Here is an 18,992-nt window from a genome sequence, read left to right as displayed (position 1 = left end):
TACTATTGGACAAATAAAAACTAACAAGACCCAATGAATTTTTTTCGTACGCAATTTGCAAAACAATAATAGTTAACATTGAAGCGTGTATGCAATTGTCCGTATGAAATTATTTTTGAAATAGTAGTGAAAAAGGGCCGTGTCAGCTCTGGCATTGGCCGGCCGCTGCCGCGGCACGCTACGCTCGGCTCGACTGCGTTGTGATTAACAATCTAAAATTTTTTTTAGACGTACTATAGTAATAAGAGGCCGATTCGCGTAGATAACAATTAGTAGATTACAAGAATGCATAACTAAAAAATAATGACTACACAATAAATACCAGAAACACACCAATCAGAGACGGCCTTATAAGCTAACCGCCAGTAAAATTGTCAATATATAATATTGCCGTACAATATCACTATAGCGTACCCGAGACAATGTCACTAAAACCAGGCCGATAAATTGTAGTAAATGAAGTCGATTGACAATCTACCGTTTAATTACAATATCACTAGTGCAAATTGTAATATCACGGCTTTGACAATATAACTAATATATTACACGTCGTACAATTATATATACATACTAGCTGACCCGACAGACGTTGTTCTGTTCATAATAAAAAAAAATCTTGTGGGTATCGTAAAATCCGTTCTTAGCTGACCTCTACTCGACGAAAGGAGTATTCCTACCAAATTTCAAGTCTCTACGCCTTATGGTTCCAGAGATATCGTGATGAGTGACTATATACGTGGAAATCTGTTATATATTATACATATATAATATTGGTCTACTACGCGGACGATGAATACTAGTAGTACTAATAGTACTTTTATGAATTACTCCTAATTCAGAGCTCAAAAAGTAAACATAATGTTAATGAAAAGCAAAATCATTTCGGTACTGTTACAAGCGCCATTATCGTGGGTTCACTGTCGAGAGCGTGTGGATGAAAACTTAAATTAAAAAGATGAAACAAACATGTTCCTGTCTTTTGTTTCGCTCACTACTGACAAAGTATATGACGAATGTGACTGTGTTCTCTTTTTAATTAAACGATCCTGCAGTCAAATCTTGGTCAGTCAGTCGATCGCCATTCTCACTTGCAGGCCCGGAGAGCCCATCATAATTGCCTATCTTCAAATTAACACTTTTTACATGCTTTTTATTAGCTTCACCTCTATGTATGTTTGTTTGTAATCGACTCATTTGGGCGGGATTTTGACCCACTTCAAGCTGCCAGATTTCGTTCAAATTTCGTAGATTTATTTTTCAATTTGGAAAATTAGATTTTTGTTAATTTATATAATTTTTTCGTCTATCGTCGATATGGCAGGAATTTATGTTCATTTTAAATTTCAACCATTATCTTTTCAACCAAAGCGTGTTTTTTTGTTTTTTTTTAAATTATTTTTATTTTGAAGACAAAAACCAATGTGATATCGTCCTGTACATCGGAACGTGGTTTATTCGAAAGAACTATCGCGACTAGAGACTTTAGCATTGAATGGTAAAAATTTCGGAGCTCGAGTTCAGAATTTAGAGTGAGGTCCGTTTTTGTAAGACTTTAGCATTAAGGTAATAAACTTATTCATCGGAATTAAAATTGTCTCGTTTATCATCATTATTTTTAAACAATTAAGACAATTAAGACGAGATTATGTTTACTGATAACTTCATTATTTATACATCTATCTTTATATTATCATTTAGTAATAAAATACGAACAATATTACGAATTCACACAAAATTGATAATTGTGTATGAAAGAAAAATCGTATTTATTCGTTGGAGTTACGACTGTTTTTAGTTTAAAGTAATGCAGACCTCCAACGAAATAGTGCACGACCATAACACTATTTACTTTTAGACAAGTCTAAGACTAACCGGTAAAGCAGGCTTAAGTAATAAAAAAAACCTACCTCAAATCTGCTAACTGCTTGCAATTTAAATTTTATGATCTAACCGATTATCGCCGTTAATATTAAGCAAATAAGAGCCGCAGTTGGTTGTTTTATATTTAGAACATTTATTTTGAATTAAGGTCATCAGCTTCACTGGCGCTATGAAGTGTGGGAATAGTGTTGCTATTATATTGAAAAAGTCAATTCAAGAAAGTGTTTTATCATTTCCTAAGCGGTTCTTTTCGCAAAAATTATCTATGCTCCGGTATTCTGTCTGAATAAGTTTACCATTGCCTATATTGACATTTATATATATTAATTAGGTAAATGATAATATATATATATATATATGCATATATAAAGTATATGATAAATAATGAGGAGTAAATGATAAATAATATCTTATATATAAAATTCTCGTGACATGGTGTTAAACTTTGAACTCCTCCGAAACGGCTTGACCGATTCTCATGAAATTTTGAGTGCATATTGGGTAGGTCTGAGAATCGGATAACATCTATTCATCACCCTAAATGTAAAGGGTGATTCACAGGAATATTTTTGTTTTCGCATTTTTTTTAAATTTGTTTGATTATGAGTCAGCATTAAAAAATACATACAACTTCAACTTTTCACCTATCTACGATCAACATTTATTTTTTTATCGCGATTTTAATATCGGCAATACAACGTTTGCTGGATCAGCTAGTGTTTATATATATATATATATATATATATATATATAGTGAAAACAGCCTAAAAATCGGTGCAGTGGTTTTTGAATTTATCGCAAACAGGCAGACAGACGCGGCGGACGACTTTATTCATAAGATGTACTGATACAATCATCAATTAATTTAGTCGATATAATCTGTCAATCCTAACCTCGATTCATGACCAAAAAGCTAAGTTTCTACAAGTTATTTCCACTTAGTTGTACAAACTTCGTCCTTGTCATATATAGCGTTGGCGTCTGTGACAAACGCCCAAACTTATACTTATGCCTTCGTTTTATTGAACTCCAGTCAGATATAAGTTTAAGCTAGGCTATAAATCTCGGCAACCTCTAAGGAATTTCAGAAATATTTTTTTTATGGAAAAGGAGGACAAACGAGCGTACGGGTCACCTGGTGTTAAGTAATCACCGCCGCCCACATTATCTTGCAACATCAGAGGAATCACAGGAGCGGCTTTAAGGAAGGTGTACGCGCTTTTTTTGAAAGTACCCATTTCGTATCGTCCGGAAATATCGCAGAAGAAAGTTCATTCCACAGCTTTGTAGTACGTAGAAGAAAGCTACTTGAAAACCGCACTGTGGAGGACCGCCACGCATCCAGATGCTAGGGATGATATCCTAAATTGTGGCGTGTCGCGCGAAAGTGGAATTCGGCGGCAGGAATCTCTTCGGAACACTCCCCATGATAAATGCGGTGAGGACACACAATGAAGCGATGTTTCTACGCAACGCCAAGTGATGCAGCCGTTCACAGAGCACAATTCGAGCTACAAATATCCAGTAAAAGAAAAAATAAGTAAATTATATTATGACAATGTTTAGTGACCCAGCTACTGAGCTAGAGGTCCCGGGTTCGAAGCCCGGTAGGTGCAAATATTTATATTATGAATATTGATGTTTATAAGTACTTATCTATGTTGAAGTGATTATATCGTATTAGATATTTCGTTGTCTTGTTCCCACACAGGCTTATGCCTAGTTTGGGGCAAGATAATTTGTGTGTGTCATTATTACTATTATATTTAAATATTGATATTCATCAACTAAAGATACTTCAGTGGGGCTTATTCTTATTAATTAATTTATGAATTAAATGCGAATGTAAGTTGTTCTTTATAATTATTATAATTAGGAAAATTCCATTCATTTTGGTTTAGCTGTCAAAGTTAGATGCGGAGGTTTAGTTTCTAGGCAGTTGTTATCGAACACCCGATCCAAAGTAGTACGTACGTACGATATTAATTTTAGATTTTTAGAGTAAGGATTCGTTTTGTTAAAAGTGGAACAAATTCTGTTATCGCTTTGACTATTTATAAGTTATATTGGTATTATGTACAACAATTACTTTTTGATTTTTTGTACTTCTGTTATTTTTTTTTTATGGAATAGGAGGACAAACGAGCGTACGGGTCACCTGGTGTTAATTGGTCACCGCCGCCCACATTCTCTTGCAACACCAGAGGATCACAAGAGCGTTGCCGGCCTTTAATTCCTTAAAGTACACCTTCCGGTGTACGCGCTTTTTTTGAAGGTACCCATGTCGTATTGTCCCGGAAACACCGCACAAGGAAGCTCATTCCATAGCTTTGTAGTACGAGGGAGAAAGCTCCTTGAAAACCGCACTGTGGAGGACCGCCACACATCCAGATGGTGGGGATGAAATCCTAACTTGTGGCGTGTCGTGCGAAGGTGGAATTCGGCGTTAACTGGTAAATAACTTTGTCCACCGTAATTGTACAAATATTATAAAAGAGTTCGTAATTATTTCTAATTGTCGTACAAACCGACGAGATGACAACGATATTTTGCTTGTATTAATATAATAAATCGATAAATATACTTATCATTGACAAAACAGCGGATACATGATTCGCTATATGAATGTAACTATAGAGATAATGTTTGGTCCAGCGCAGAGCGCGCAATTTGCATATGAGTCACGCTCGTAGGATCAAGGCTACAGGTGACTGGCCTACTGGCGAATAGGGCCTCAATTTAACGTACTCTTTGTTTACAAAAAATATTATAATCTTCTATAAGACATATTCTGACTAAATAAATTCTGCTTTACTGGGCCTCAATTTAAGGGCATATACTATGATAAAATATAATGTACCTGGTTAATTACTCAAAGGGAATTTGTAGATTTTTTCTTGCAAGCGTGAACTCAATTAAACTTGGATTATGATAATCTAAATCGAACCGTTGATGATGTCCAATTATAGACAGTACAATTATGTACGAAATGACGCTAAGGGTTAATTCAAATATTTTTTGATCAAAATAGGATATGACATCACTTATTGAAAGTCAAAAACTACCACCCATTCCAAAAAGAATGCCTCAGACCCGAGAAGAATGGTCGCAACAAACTCAGCGGACTTTTTAATTTAATTTCGGTTCGCACTTGATATGTTGATAAAATCATCAAAATATTTTAAGGAGACTTTAGCGTAGAAATGCGAATAATAAAAAAATATGATCCGTATTCACGAAGTGTACATCTTTAGAAGAGTTCAAGGGAAATTCATGTCAAAGTGGTACGAAGAAGAATATTTATAAGGCACCAAAAAGTGTTTTGTTTAAGAAGTTTTTAACTAATACGCAACGAGTATATATAACAACAGTACCGGGGTGTATTTAAGTTCTGTAAGTAAAAATTGCTGCTAAGTGAAAAACGATGACTGGAGAGTAAAAGATATGCAGCTAAATGCGAAGAAGATAACTGTGCAAAAGGACTCGGTAATAGTTCGGTTTTTTATCCCAAAAAATCCCCACATAGTAAATTTCATCAAAATCACTGAAGCCACTTTCGAGATACATTAGATATTTACGAGAATTGCTCGATTAATAGTTTAAGATGCTGTAGGCACGCTAGTATCTAATAGCTCGTGCCTAACAGTATTGACCCAGACATATTTGCCCGAGACGTGATAAACTGAGCAAATTATTTGTCCTACCGGAGGCGTACGCACCATACCTACAGAGTATTATCTGTTCTGTGAGTTAACTTTATTGTTATTTTATCTACAACTATTTACGACCGCAATAAATCCAAATTTATGTCAGCAAAGACAACGAAGCTTAAGTTTGGCCCTCGTCTGGCAGTGATCACTCAGCACTAAGCAACTCAAATTTTTATACACTTTTTATTCCCTTTTTTAAAATGCCCTTGGAGTGCTGTTTTCACTGAGAAGTGCAGGCGAAAAACGCACATTTTAAAGCTTTTCAAAATATTAAGTAGTTTATTTATAAGATTAGAAATAACAATTGTCGTGAGAAGAAATTGTTTTCCACGATTTATCACATTATCTTAAAGCTTTATTAGAGAAAATTTAAAAAGCGTATATTAAATAGGTGTTCATAAAACACCATCTCGGAGAGTGCCTTTGTACTGTTGTGAACTTCAGGACAGAAACTGCGTGATTTATATAGTCATTTTCCATTTCTAACTTGTTATAATTTTTGTTTGGGCTTTGAATATATTTGGCGGTCTAAATGTTTTTTAGAGTTTTAAGTAGTACGATGTCCAATGAGCACACCAACCTTGAGCCGCCGCGAAACAAATAAGGATCATAAGGCGCTGTTTCTTAGATCCGTAGGTATTCAACAAGTTACAATAAAAAGAACGATCAAGCATATTGTTGTCTCTTTAATATACAGCTACGAAGACAGTGACAGCAATATACTTGATCACGCCATCTTCAACAAAGGAGCTTAGTTCTTCTTTAACCTTAACAACCTAGAAATTACAAAGCAGAACGGAAGTTTTGGTCTGTCTTACAATATTTAGACAAAAAATGGATATTCATACAAGTTAAAAACGAAACAGGACAGTTAACTTTCATGCCTAATCGGTTATTAGATTTGTCCTAAACATGCTCAAACTGTTAAAAATGACAATTAAAAATGTCAAGATCGCCGGAAAACGTTGGATGAGGGCAGCGCAGGACGAACGTCGAATCCTTGAGGGAGGCCTTTGTCCAGCAGTGGACGTCTTCCGGTTGATGATGATCATAACATAAATATGAATTTGACTTTTGTTTTTTAATTAAACGTATTATCCTTTAGCAAAACGGGGGCTCAAATAACAATTAAATTTAAATAAAATTATAATCTAGAAGAAATATCTAGAAACTTACAGATCGATCTTGAATATTATCTCGCTGTTATATAAAACATTAACGTTGCAAGAACCGAGATTTCGTAAAACATTTCCCGTTGCACGTAACAAAAGTAAACAAAGCGACAAAAACATAAACAGAACACCGCTCCCGTCGAAGTCACAAGATCAATTCTCAGAACGAACTATATAATAACATAATACGAGAAGAAACTGTCTGACTTTTTATGTTTCATAAAAAAGTACTTGGGTATATTGACCTTAGTTGGATAAAGAGCAAACCTCCTGAAATTCAGAAATATAAGTAATATGGATCCGAAGATGTCCAAAATTCCTTGGCCAATGGCCGACAAAAAAAAACAGGTAAATTAAAAAATAAAAACCAAAATACAAAACATATCCACACTAATATTAGAATGTGAAATTTTGTTACTCCTCCTACATGGCTAACTCACCCAACCGATTTTATAGTGGCAAAGTTTGAGATAAGGGTATATAATATCATTTTAATGTTATCTCCACTTTTTAAAGAGTTTCTGGAAGATTTTGATATAATTGAATACAACAAGGACGAAGTCGCGAGCTGAATTCTCATTTAAGGTAAATTGAATGACAATAATTAATAAGGTAAGATTATGCAGGCTTTAAATACTTGGATTAAACCTAATATGCAGCATCGAGTACAACATTGTTTCTTTATTTTTCCACAAGAAATAATTCTACGTCAAGTTTTGTACCAAAAAAAAGCTATTGTATAAAATAAACTCTCATTTTTAATCGACTTCAAAAATGAGGACGTTATCAATTCGATCGGTATTTTTTTTTTATGTAGGTACACCGATTACTCTGATACATATGATCCGATTTACGTAATTTTTTTGATGCGAAATAGATGCCATTTGGTCCCATAAAAAAATTACATAGTTTGGTCCAGTAGTTTTCATTTAATGAACATTTATATGAAAATTTTCGTCTACCTGGATGACATAATTGTTTTCTGTGTACGGCTTTTTTTGGAGTTTTTAATCAGGTTGATTTTATATTATTATTAACTGATACTAAAAAGTAAAAAATAAAAAAACTACGTTTAAAAAAACCGACTTCAAAAACTGAAAAGTATCAAATAACTAAAAATTTAATTTTATACACCTCTTATGCAAACCTTTACCTTTAACATTAATAAAATACTTTTATTTGTATGTGCTGCATATTGATAGCTTTGAAGCCGGTGCCAAGCCAAAAGTAATTGTAGGTATATACACTCGCCATGCGTGACTTCGAGCTGGATAGCTTCGTCTAGAACAAAACAACCCAAGCGGACAGACACGCGTGGCCAGACAAGCTAAATAATCACAGTAAGTAAACTGTTTATAATATTAAGTTTTTTTTGTTTAGGGCTTGGCACTGACTTAAAACCTATCAATAGGTAGCACATATAAATAACAGTGTTTTATTAATATTAAAGGTAAAGATTTGCATAAGAAGTGTATTTAATTAAATTTTTAGTTATTTGATACTTTTCAGTTTTTGAAGTCGGTTTTTTTTATACAAATACAACCCAACGTTTAACCAGACATTGGGATGCCGATTTTAAAATTTATAGAAATCACAGAAAAATACTTGGATTAAATTGGAGATTATAAGTGGCGTTAACGACTGAGTAGAACTAACATTATGCGATGTGTAATGTAATAAATATTTTAGACCCAGTGGAAATTAAAAACCAAACAGCAAGCCAACCATGTCCCACAAAACTAGCATGTGATACCTGATCCAAGTACAATATTAATACTTGACTATTTCAAAACCACTTCCGCAGATTTGAGACAAAGCAACAATTTTTATTTCGCAACGCAAGGTCGTATCACACACATAAAACATACGTACAATGGCCGACATTATTCCACGTACCGAGTTATAACAGTTTTCTCTGCAATTTGCGTTTAGATAACAAAATGAGTGAGCCCTTGTTTGCCGTGTCTCAGTTCCACTGAGAATACCGACTTGCATTAGAAATACTCCCGAGTTTAAGCATCAAGTTTACATCTGCGATATTAGGTATTTTCTCAACTGCACTTGCAGTTCCTTTGATACTATCCATTGGTCTATGCTTTGTATTTTTGGTATCTTTTTTAATATTTTGTAATCTTGTTACAAGCAAGCAATAACAATCTCTCTTTAGTATAAGCTATAATGTTTAAAAAGTTTCTATTTTTAATTTTTGTAAATATAATAATTAAACAAAGTGATATAATCCTTTAATTTCAGAACTCAAATCAGACGAGTTCTATAATAAACAAGCATTTCTTAGTTGTATTTTCGCTACAAAACAATCACGACAACAAAAACGGCGTCGCTCAAAGCACTGCAACAATCTCTCATTTGTAAACAAACGGGTATCGCATAAAACACGTTCGAGTGAAATTGGAATGATCCGGGTCAGTGGTAACAAAACAAAACCTCGCCGGTGTGCCACGACATTGAATCCACAAACACCATTGCACCACGTTCACATATCACTACTATTCACTGGGACGAGGACGTCGCGATTACCTCGCGGAATGCGCGCACACGCATGGGTTACCAGCAAGACACTGCTAAATAGATGGCCGCAGACATAACTGGCAATTAAGCGTCACGGCCCCAATGTCGATTTGATTCAGAACGTTGAACTGACAGAGCGTTTCATAACACTATATTATACCATTAGCTCGGTTTTATAAAATAAAATCGAATATTAACGATTATTACTATAGCTGATAATATATGTTTGTTTGAAGGAAACATATCTTATATAAACGAGAATTTTATGACAGAAATTATTTTAAAAATTGTCACATAATTTTAATGCAACGATTACAAATAGCAAATGAATATGACAAAGGTATTGGATTTTGTTTTCTTTATTTCACCAATTTCCTATTCTCTCGTAGATACGTATTATGCAACCAATGGGTTTTTTATTACGAAAAAATGTCGTGCTATGTAAAATAGTTAACATTATTATAGGACGTAAATATGCAATCAGTACTTTTATGTTTAGTGCAGACGGAATATTGCTTGCTTTGTGGAAGTGTGAAGGACAAATGGCAGAAGATTAAGCAGATATTTATTTATAAGGCAAACTTGAATGGAATTGTGCCAAAAAGGAAAAACCCAATAATCAAATACAACTGAAAGATCGCGCATGAGAAAGGTCAAGTATTCCATTAACTGGAGAAGATGTAAGAAAGCTTGGTAAGTGACCACCTCACCATATATATTTACTTAATCTATACTATACTATCTTTACGGCAGCCATATAGCCCAGTGGTCAGTGATCCTGCCGACTTGGCTAGAGGTCCCGGGTTCGAATCACGGTAGGTGCAGACATTTATTTATGATGAATATAGATGTTTGTTTCCAAGTCATGGATGTTTATATGAATTTATGTATGTTTAAGTAAGTATATTGTATTAAATATATCGTTATCTTGTACCCATAGTACAGGCTTATGCCTAGTTTGAGGCAAGATAATTTGTGTAAAATTGTGTCAATATTATATTATATTAATAAATGGAGAGCCGTTATATTCCAGCGAAAACTACTAAACCAATCGGATAAATACTTACCCCCTTATTCATAATAGTCTGCTAACTTAAAGCATTGCTAATTCTCACTCTGTCTTCTTCTATTGACCTAAGTCAGAATGAGAAATAACACTCTTTAGCAGGTGTTTTAAGTTAGTGGACCATTATGAATAAGGGGGTTATACCATAAGATGCAGCGTGTTTCGGAGAAGATTTGTATTACGGTATATGATGATATGTTGGTGATTATTTATCCAGAATCTATATTTTTTGATTTTGAAAAACATACATATTCGCAATACAAATAATTCAGCCACTGACATCTGATGACATAATATGATAATTCATACCCGCACCCGTTTATTAAGTACCCCTACTTAATTTATATGGCAAAACAACTGCAACGTTCGCCGGTTCAGCACTTGTATACCTATATCCTATTAATATTATAAATATGAAAGTTTGTATGTCTGGATGTATGTTTGAACTACTTTAACGCAAAAACTACTGAATGGATTTTGATGAAACTTTACAATAATATAGCTTACACACCAGAATAACACATAGGCTATTATTTATAAAACTATCGAGTGAATTATACTTTATATGACAAAACAACGTTTGCCGGGTCAGCTAGTATTAAATATTTCTGATACTTAAGTATCAGCGTGTGAATGGAAAATTTATTTTTAGGATGCATCACAAAAATAAATCTATATCAGATATTTTAAAAGTGAATTGAGCTGTTCATACCATCAAAGCTACCAATGAAATGCTAAAGTTATTCACATAAAGCTATTTAACTATTAACTTTTGTTATAAGTACGGTAGTACTATATGTTATTAAAGCCGAAACATCTATTCCGATATTATTTTTGAAATACTGTCCCCTGTAAACAAACATATTATAAATAGGTGCCACAAACAGTTCTCTTTGCAAAATATATAAATTATTGCTGAAAATTTGGATGCCCACGTAATCATGTTCGGTAAATGACCTGACCTGTGAAGTCTCCAGAAAATTGTTGCATTACCGAGAGGAACTTAATTCGTTGAACTAGGCAGGATTATCACCCACATTGAAGAAATGAGTGTTTGAGAGTGGAAATAGAAGTCCATATTACTATCACCTTTATTTTCCACTTTTAGGGCCAGCAACGCTCTTGTCATTCCGCTGGTATTGCAGGAGAATGTGGGCGGCGGTGATCACTTAACATCAGGTGACCCGTACGCTCGTCTGTCCTCTCTTCCATAAAAAAATATAAAAAGGAATTCCACCGCGCCGTAAATACTTTCAAAGAATTCTAGTTTTTCAACTTTGATGGTGTATGAAGTATTACTTTTAAGTGTACACACCCTGTTTTGTTTCATAATGATTACAGCTGTGTAAAATGTAATTGTTAAATAGACCATAATAGCGAGGAGTGCTACAATATTTTATGCGACGATGACCTATTTAGAGAAAATAGTCACAGTACAAAATAGCTCGGGTTCATGACATAGTCATCACGTTATTTGACGTGTATAGATTGGAAACCACATATGAATACGTATCTCGTCTGACATAAAAATTATTTTACTTAATAGGGATCTAATCAAATCAAAATCTTTTTATTGCAATTTACATTCAATACAAAATGGTGGCACAATATAAAAAGAGACAGTATGTGACGCCCTGCAAGGGCACAACAACACTTTATGTAAACAGAATAATATTAGAATATTTACACAAATACAATTTCGTTCTTCTATCGATTTCTATAATAATAACACGCTTTTTATAAACTTCATCTGTATGTAGTAAATATAGTATTCATCTGTATTAATAAAGTATATATGTAAATTCTACTATCTGAATTAAGGCTACATTATTATCATTATTTATAGTGACAGCTATTGAGGTTTGCAGGATAAAATCAATACAAATTTTCCGATACCTTCCAGATTGTGTCAGTTACAATTTAAAGGGGAGAAAAAGGAAAATGAGATTTATTCAATTTTATATTTATTTTTGTTATTACCAACGAGCAGACATAGCGCTCTGAATACTAGGAGATCACATTCTCCCATTATATCATTAATAATGCACTGCCACTTGATGAGCACGACCCTTTCGGAATTCAATAATGCAACTCAACAGAAACAAGCAAATCCGATTTCTAACTCCTCAAACACCCTTGGATGAAGGTCTATGCTCCGTGATTTGAATCATAAATGGTCGCAAATCTTCAGACCTGAGGTAATTTAGTTTCACCACAGCTTATGACGGCTTACGAATACGAAATCTAAGACACAATAAACTATTTTAAGCGGTTTTTTGACAAAATAAACAACGCGTGTGGCTGTTTCAAGGCACCCGACGTGATAATTTATATCAGCGAGAGGTTTTAGAGTCAAGATATTGAAATTGTAACAAAATGGACTTTATTCTAAATATAGGTGAGCGTGGAAGGTATTTTCATAGTCCATTGATACAGAAACGGTAAAAGATAAAAGTTGCCGTCATAACAAGTCTGTGTTGGTAGCTTTAGGACGTTCCTGAAAAAGCATCACTAGCCCCATGTTTTTTAAAATAGTCCTTAATATTTAAGTTTGACCAAAGACGAGCTAAGGCCGGCCATAAATTTATTTAATTCCTGGATATTTTACCTATAAATGTTATCCAAATTTATGGGGTCTATCAACACACGAAAAAACCGCGCACTATCTTATGAATCGTTAAAAACACTAAATAGAATGGAACGAGAGCGCCGGTTTTGGTTTAAAATTAGTTTAAAGACGGCTTAGTGAGCTGAATATAATCTGAATAAAACTAAAATGGTACTAATTTTATTTTCTCCGATAAACCGTTTTTTAATTATAAATGTAAGCCGAAATAGACTTTTTGTTACGGTCCACTTTTTAGTCAAGGTGGATGATTTTAAAGACGCTTTACATCAAAACCGCAAAATTAGATCGTTTATATTAACATCTAAATCGTCGCGAACACAACCGTCCGCGTCGACTAATTGTATTCGTCTAATCTGTGGCACTAGTCAACATTCAACAAAGTACACTGGACAGTACACGGAAGCGTATTTTAATTGGTTCAATCAGGGCGTGTCGCTACGCACTAAATTGGTCGCTAGTCGCTACTCTGATTCGCGTCAGCCTATAAAAATATTTTGGTTTAACGAACAAACAAGGTCATTAACATCACTCAATTGTCATAATATAAACAAAAACTTAGTATAATTACAAGTTCCATACATCTTCTAATATATATAAAACTCGTGTCGCGGTGTTTGTTACCATAATCCTCCGAAACGCCTGAAGCGAATTGTATGAAATATCTCAAATTTTTCAAGTTTTTAATTAATTTGTATGGCAATACAACGTTTGCTGGGACAGCTAGTATTGCTATAAAACAGCCACATACACACTTAATGTAGCCGTGTAGTAGAAGCTTCTTAATAAATTATTAATATTGTTGTCACGTGAAAATGATACCAATGTTTTTTTTAGTTAACAGCGGACTATATGATGGTGTTATCTCCGCCATTAATTCTTAAATTTAATTTTATTACAATGTCCACATAATGCCACTGCAGATCCTAAGCTTATGAAGATTATTTACCATGCCTTGTGCGAATCTAGTTTGTTACTGTATGTACTTGGTGAGTTTGAGTACTTTATACCTTTATTTCTTATCTGCTGCTTCTCTACTCATAACTCTTTTGAGGTTTTTTTATATGATTGGTTCACTTTTTTTACTTAGTCAAGTACGCAGTCCCGTTCGATAATTTTCATTGCGTCACCTTGCTGAGATTGTCTAAATGTGTTGTGAAGCGCTGAAGCTATAAATTTTTTTATAAAAGAATAGGAACGAGATACGAGCCGCTACTTGTCATTAAACCTCAACTTTGACATCCATATGTTATGTTTAATTCATGTGTAATTATTGTTCTGTGTACGCAGCTTTGTACTTTATTGTGGAAGCTCATTGTCGCTAAGAGGACAATGGAGATGGCTATTGCTCGGAGTTTCCCTGCGAGATCGAATCAGAAATGAGGAGGTCTGCAGAAGAACCAAACTCATCAACATAGCCCAAATGATTGCGAAACTGAAGTGGCAGTCAGCAGTGGGCACATAGTTAGACGGACAGGCGCCAGGTGGGGTAGTAAAGTCCTCGAATGGCGATCACGTACCGGAAGACGCAGTGTTGGTAGGCCCCTCACAAGATGGACCGATGATCTGCTCAAAATCACCGGAATACGTTGGACGAGAGCAGTGCAGGACCCAACGTCCTGAAGATCTGTGGGGGAGGCTTTTGTCCAGCAGTGGACGTCTTCCAGCCGATGATGATGATGCTTGTTTGTTACTTGATTTTCTCACCCGACGGTTATTCTCTTTTCGATTTATAAAAAGCGATAATTTTTACTTTTATTTATCATCATAAGTAAAGAATAACTGTTAAATTTGCAGTAGTTAACAGAGCTCACTATAATGGCGGTATACTATATAAGTTCACGTAGCGTAGCACCTATTGTTTGAAACTGCCTAAACAAAGCTTAGCCGGAGGTAACACGAAAATCCCTAGCGCTTCGTGGGAAAGCCTAACAAATAGCGGGCCGACAAACCGACAGCCCGCAACCAACTTGTATACTCACGTGCGAAACGATTACATTAAATTTTGTTTTACTTTTAATTTTAGACAATTTCACTGTAAATTTCGGGGGATTAGTGATAAGTTTAATTATCAATACACTTCATTCGAAATCATAAAGGCTCAAACTCTCCAATCTTTCAAAACAATGCTCCATAATTATTATTTATTACTGTGACAATTTCAATACTAGTTCTTTTCTTGGAATTATTTACTGTATGTTTAAATTATATGCATATCGATAACAACCTTTTGTTATCTTTTCAACTATAACTGATTCATTACAGGTTGCCTGGTAGAAATCGCTCTTAAGCGATAAGGCCGCCTATTGCTTTTTGTAGTCTCGATTTTTGTTATGTTTCATTATTTTGTGGTATGCAATAAAGATATATTTCATTTCATTTCATTTCACTTGTTTATTTATTTATTTCATATAGGAAGACCAATAGCGTACAATAGTTTTAAATAAAATGTAATAGTGACAAAAAGCCAATTAAAGGTCCTCACGGATAGCGACATATTAGTTTAAAATAGTTACGAACACTTCAGTTAATACTGTCAACGATAGTGATAGATATACTTATATACTAGTCAAAACAAAATAAGGGCCACTTGATTTTTTTAGCCTCGCTAGCGATAATTTATTTTTTATGCATTCTCAAGTAGCTGATACTTTATTGTGGTGTTACCTTATTTGTTTACACACTTTTTTTGAGCATTCCACCCGCATAATTGTTTAAAGTGGGTAGTTTTAGATAATTTATTGCAACCACATGATTCTACCCGATTTTAAGACGGATTTCAACTCAGTCAAATTGACGATTCTCTCAGGAACACTGTAAGTTTCGTTTGACTAGTGGCTGAATTAACATTTTAAAAAAGTTATGCCGAGAATTTGAAGTCATATGGACTTGCCAACCGTAACTAGGGCCGTAACATTGCTACAAGAAGGCCATTCGCAGCGTTCTGTGGCGTTGCAGCTGGGTTTTTCCCGACGAGCGATCCAGAATGCTTGGAATCGTTTTCAAGAGACTGGGAGACTAACCAGGAGACAGGGATTTGGCAGTGTTCGAGCAACTACAGCACAGGAGGACCGCTACGTGCGCTTGACTGCGTGTAGAGAACGCTGTATAACAGCCCGTTCGTTACAAAACCGTTTGCAGCAGGCGACCGGTACACGTGTTAGTGATCAAACTATTAGAAATCGTTTACACGAAGACCAGCAGTTCTCCAGGAGACGTGTAGTGCGGATACCATTAACAAGTGCTCATCGTGCAAACCGATTATCATTCGCAAGGCAGCATCTGGCGTGGGATATGAATGATTGGAGGACTGTATTGTTTACGGATGAGTGCAAAGTTAATTTTTTTAGTGATGACCGTCGCATTAGGGTCTGGAGGCGTCAAGGTGAGCGATTTTCGGATGCTTGCATCCATGAAAGTGACAGATTTGGGGGCCCCAATGTTATGGTATGGGGAGGAATCTCTATGTCAGGCAGAACCGAGCTGGTAATTCTAAACGAAGGCACAATAACAGCTCAACGTTACATCGAGGAGGTCATAAGACCCCATGTGGTCTCATATGCACATAGAATCGGCGCAAGATTCCATCTGATGCACGATAATACTCGCGCTCATACAGCTAGGGCCACCAGAGAAGCTCTAGAGGAGGCTGGTATACAGGTGTTGGCCTGGCCTGCAAACAGTCCGGATCTAAATCCCATTAAACACATGTGGTATTTACTGAAATGCAGTGTTCGAAGCACAAACCAACCCGTGCACAATGAAAGACAGCTAATAAACGTTCTGAAATCAAGCTGGGAACAAATTCCTCAAGAAACAGTGGTTCATCTGGTGGAGAATGTACCTTCTAGGCTTCAAGAGTGCATTAGTAATCGAGGACGGCATACTAGATATTGAGGAAAGTCATAAATCAAGAAACATTTTATGTTTTTTTTTTCAGAATTTTCCTCACTAATTATTTTTGCAAAAATGTCAATTTTTAGAAAAAGTGGAGCAAATTTCTTTTTTTAATGGAATGCATCATTATTTTATAATGTCTACAATAAAAATCAATCAATTTATCCAACTGAAACATTGATCAACCTTTAAACCTCAAGAATTCATGAGAATACTGTAAAAACGTGGTGGCCCTTATTGTGTTTTGACTAGTATATAATAAATCACATACTTATACTTATGCTCTAACAATTCATTGAAAGAATTCGTTACTCAACATGTGTCCAGCCGATGTGCTGAAAAGGTCTAAGCCTACTCGCTTATCAATTTTATTAAAGTTATTATTTTGTTACACTTACAGACACAAAGGCAACGAATACAATACAGTAAGTAATTAGTAGTGGTGATTGATACGCCCTGCCCATAACAATGCAGTGCCGCTCAAGATTAACTACAACTGCGCTCGTTACCTTGAGACATAAGATGTTAAGTCTCGTTTGCCCAGTAACTTCACTAGCTACGGCGCCCTTCAGACCGAAACAGAGTAATGTTTACACATTACTGCTTCAAGGCACTGAAGAAATAGGCGCCGTTGTGGTACCCATAATCTAGTCGGCATTCTGGGCAAAGGAGCCTCTATATATATAAACACACACATACATATATATTCATACATATATGTATATTACAGTGGGTATTTTTTATATATTTAATTAATATAAATGTGCCGTCAGAATCAACACAATTATATTATATTATGATATCAGGTTCAAATATAATTTGTTTCCAAAGTAGTAAAATGGTTGTCCCCCCCCTGTAACTTCTTAAATAAGAGAATGATAAAACTAATAAAAATATATTATGTACATTACTATGCAAACTTCCACCAAAAATTGGTTTGAGTTCGATCTAGTAAGCAGTTTATTGTAAAACGTCATAAATTACCTTAATTTACCTTTAATTCAATCATCTGCTACGGCACTATTCATGGGCAAGTCCGACTTGCACTTGACCGCTTTTATGGTATTCACAGGTTATTTTCCGCATAAAGATGTCCTTGCACTTATTTTGCGTGAAAACGACACGCAATAATACTAGCGTTGCCGGTATACTACGAAGTTATACGCACTATCTTCAAGGTTCCTAGGTTTCTAGTTGCCCTAATCAATTATTTATTTATTAACTCGGCAAGCGCTGAAAGAGAGATGTTCACTCTCGTTCCATAATTGTTTGCATTCTGCATATAGAGTGCAGACTAACAGAACTTAGCAGAAGTAAGTAGTAAATTATAAACAAAAACTACATAATAGAAAAAAGGTAGTACTTGCTGTCCTGTGAAGCATAATTTCTTTTATGGTTTCATTAATCAAGTACATAACTTCACAGTACCTGCTTTTTTTATGACAATAAGGGACTATACGAGCAAGACGATCAGCTAATGGTAATTGTTACGCCCTGGCTCAGGATTCTTGAAAAACCCAAAAAATCGTGTATATTTAATACAAATTCAACAAGTAATACAAATAAAAAAATAGTATATAAATGCAAAATAAACTAATACAATATAAAAAACATAGACAATCATTAAAAAATTGGTTAACTGGTAACAATTACGGAATTGTTAAATACAAATAAATAGTTAAATTTTATTTATATGGGCTATTTATTTTACGACACGATATAATAATCCCGATCGGCTCGTATTATATCGAATGATCCAATTTAAAACAATTCCATTACATACCATAGCGTTTTACAAATGAGTGGACGCAAGCGCCCGCCGAGCAATTAATAAAATCCCCAAATAATTTGCGCTCAAACCATCACGGTAGGCGACAGAAATGTGATTATCGGGAACACACACGTAACAAACATCCAACAAAGGCCTCACAAATTCAATTAGCAGATATGGGATTTGAAATCGGCTTTTATAACGTGCATAGTTAATTAAAACCTCTTTAATTAGGCTACGAAAGCGCCTGAATAAGTTCACAATGAGCCGAAGCGTTTCGCTTTGCGTTAGTGATATTTAAATGAATAATGTGCATTCATATTCAAATATTTATTGCATG

The 18,992-nt window shown here is 34.9% G+C and overlaps 1 protein-coding gene across 3 annotated transcripts in view; it reads right to left on the bottom strand.

Moving 5' to 3' along the window:
- LOC126967697 (atypical protein kinase C) overlaps positions 1 to 18,992 on the bottom strand; it is a 215,798-nt gene that overhangs the window by 180,295 nt on the left and 16,511 nt on the right. Inside the window, exon 1 of one of the 3 annotated variants that reach the window (XM_050812290.1) lies at positions 9,209 to 9,336. The exons of 1 other annotated variant lie outside the window; for it this stretch is intronic. In XM_050812290.1, the coding sequence (XP_050668247.1) occupies positions 9,209 to 9,247 (39 nt within the window). In that variant the 5' untranslated portion in view covers positions 9,248 to 9,336. Of the gene's footprint in view, positions 1 to 9,208; positions 9,337 to 18,992 lie in introns of those variants that run through there. One more of the 3 variants, XM_050812291.1, reaches the window with a different exon arrangement.

Source organism: Leptidea sinapis, chromosome 13 (assembly GCF_905404315.1).
Source record: "Leptidea sinapis chromosome 13, ilLepSina1.1, whole genome shotgun sequence".
NCBI classification, from domain to species: domain Eukaryota; kingdom Metazoa; phylum Arthropoda; class Insecta; order Lepidoptera; family Pieridae; genus Leptidea; species Leptidea sinapis.
This window is presented reverse-complemented; position numbering and strand designations above follow the sequence as displayed.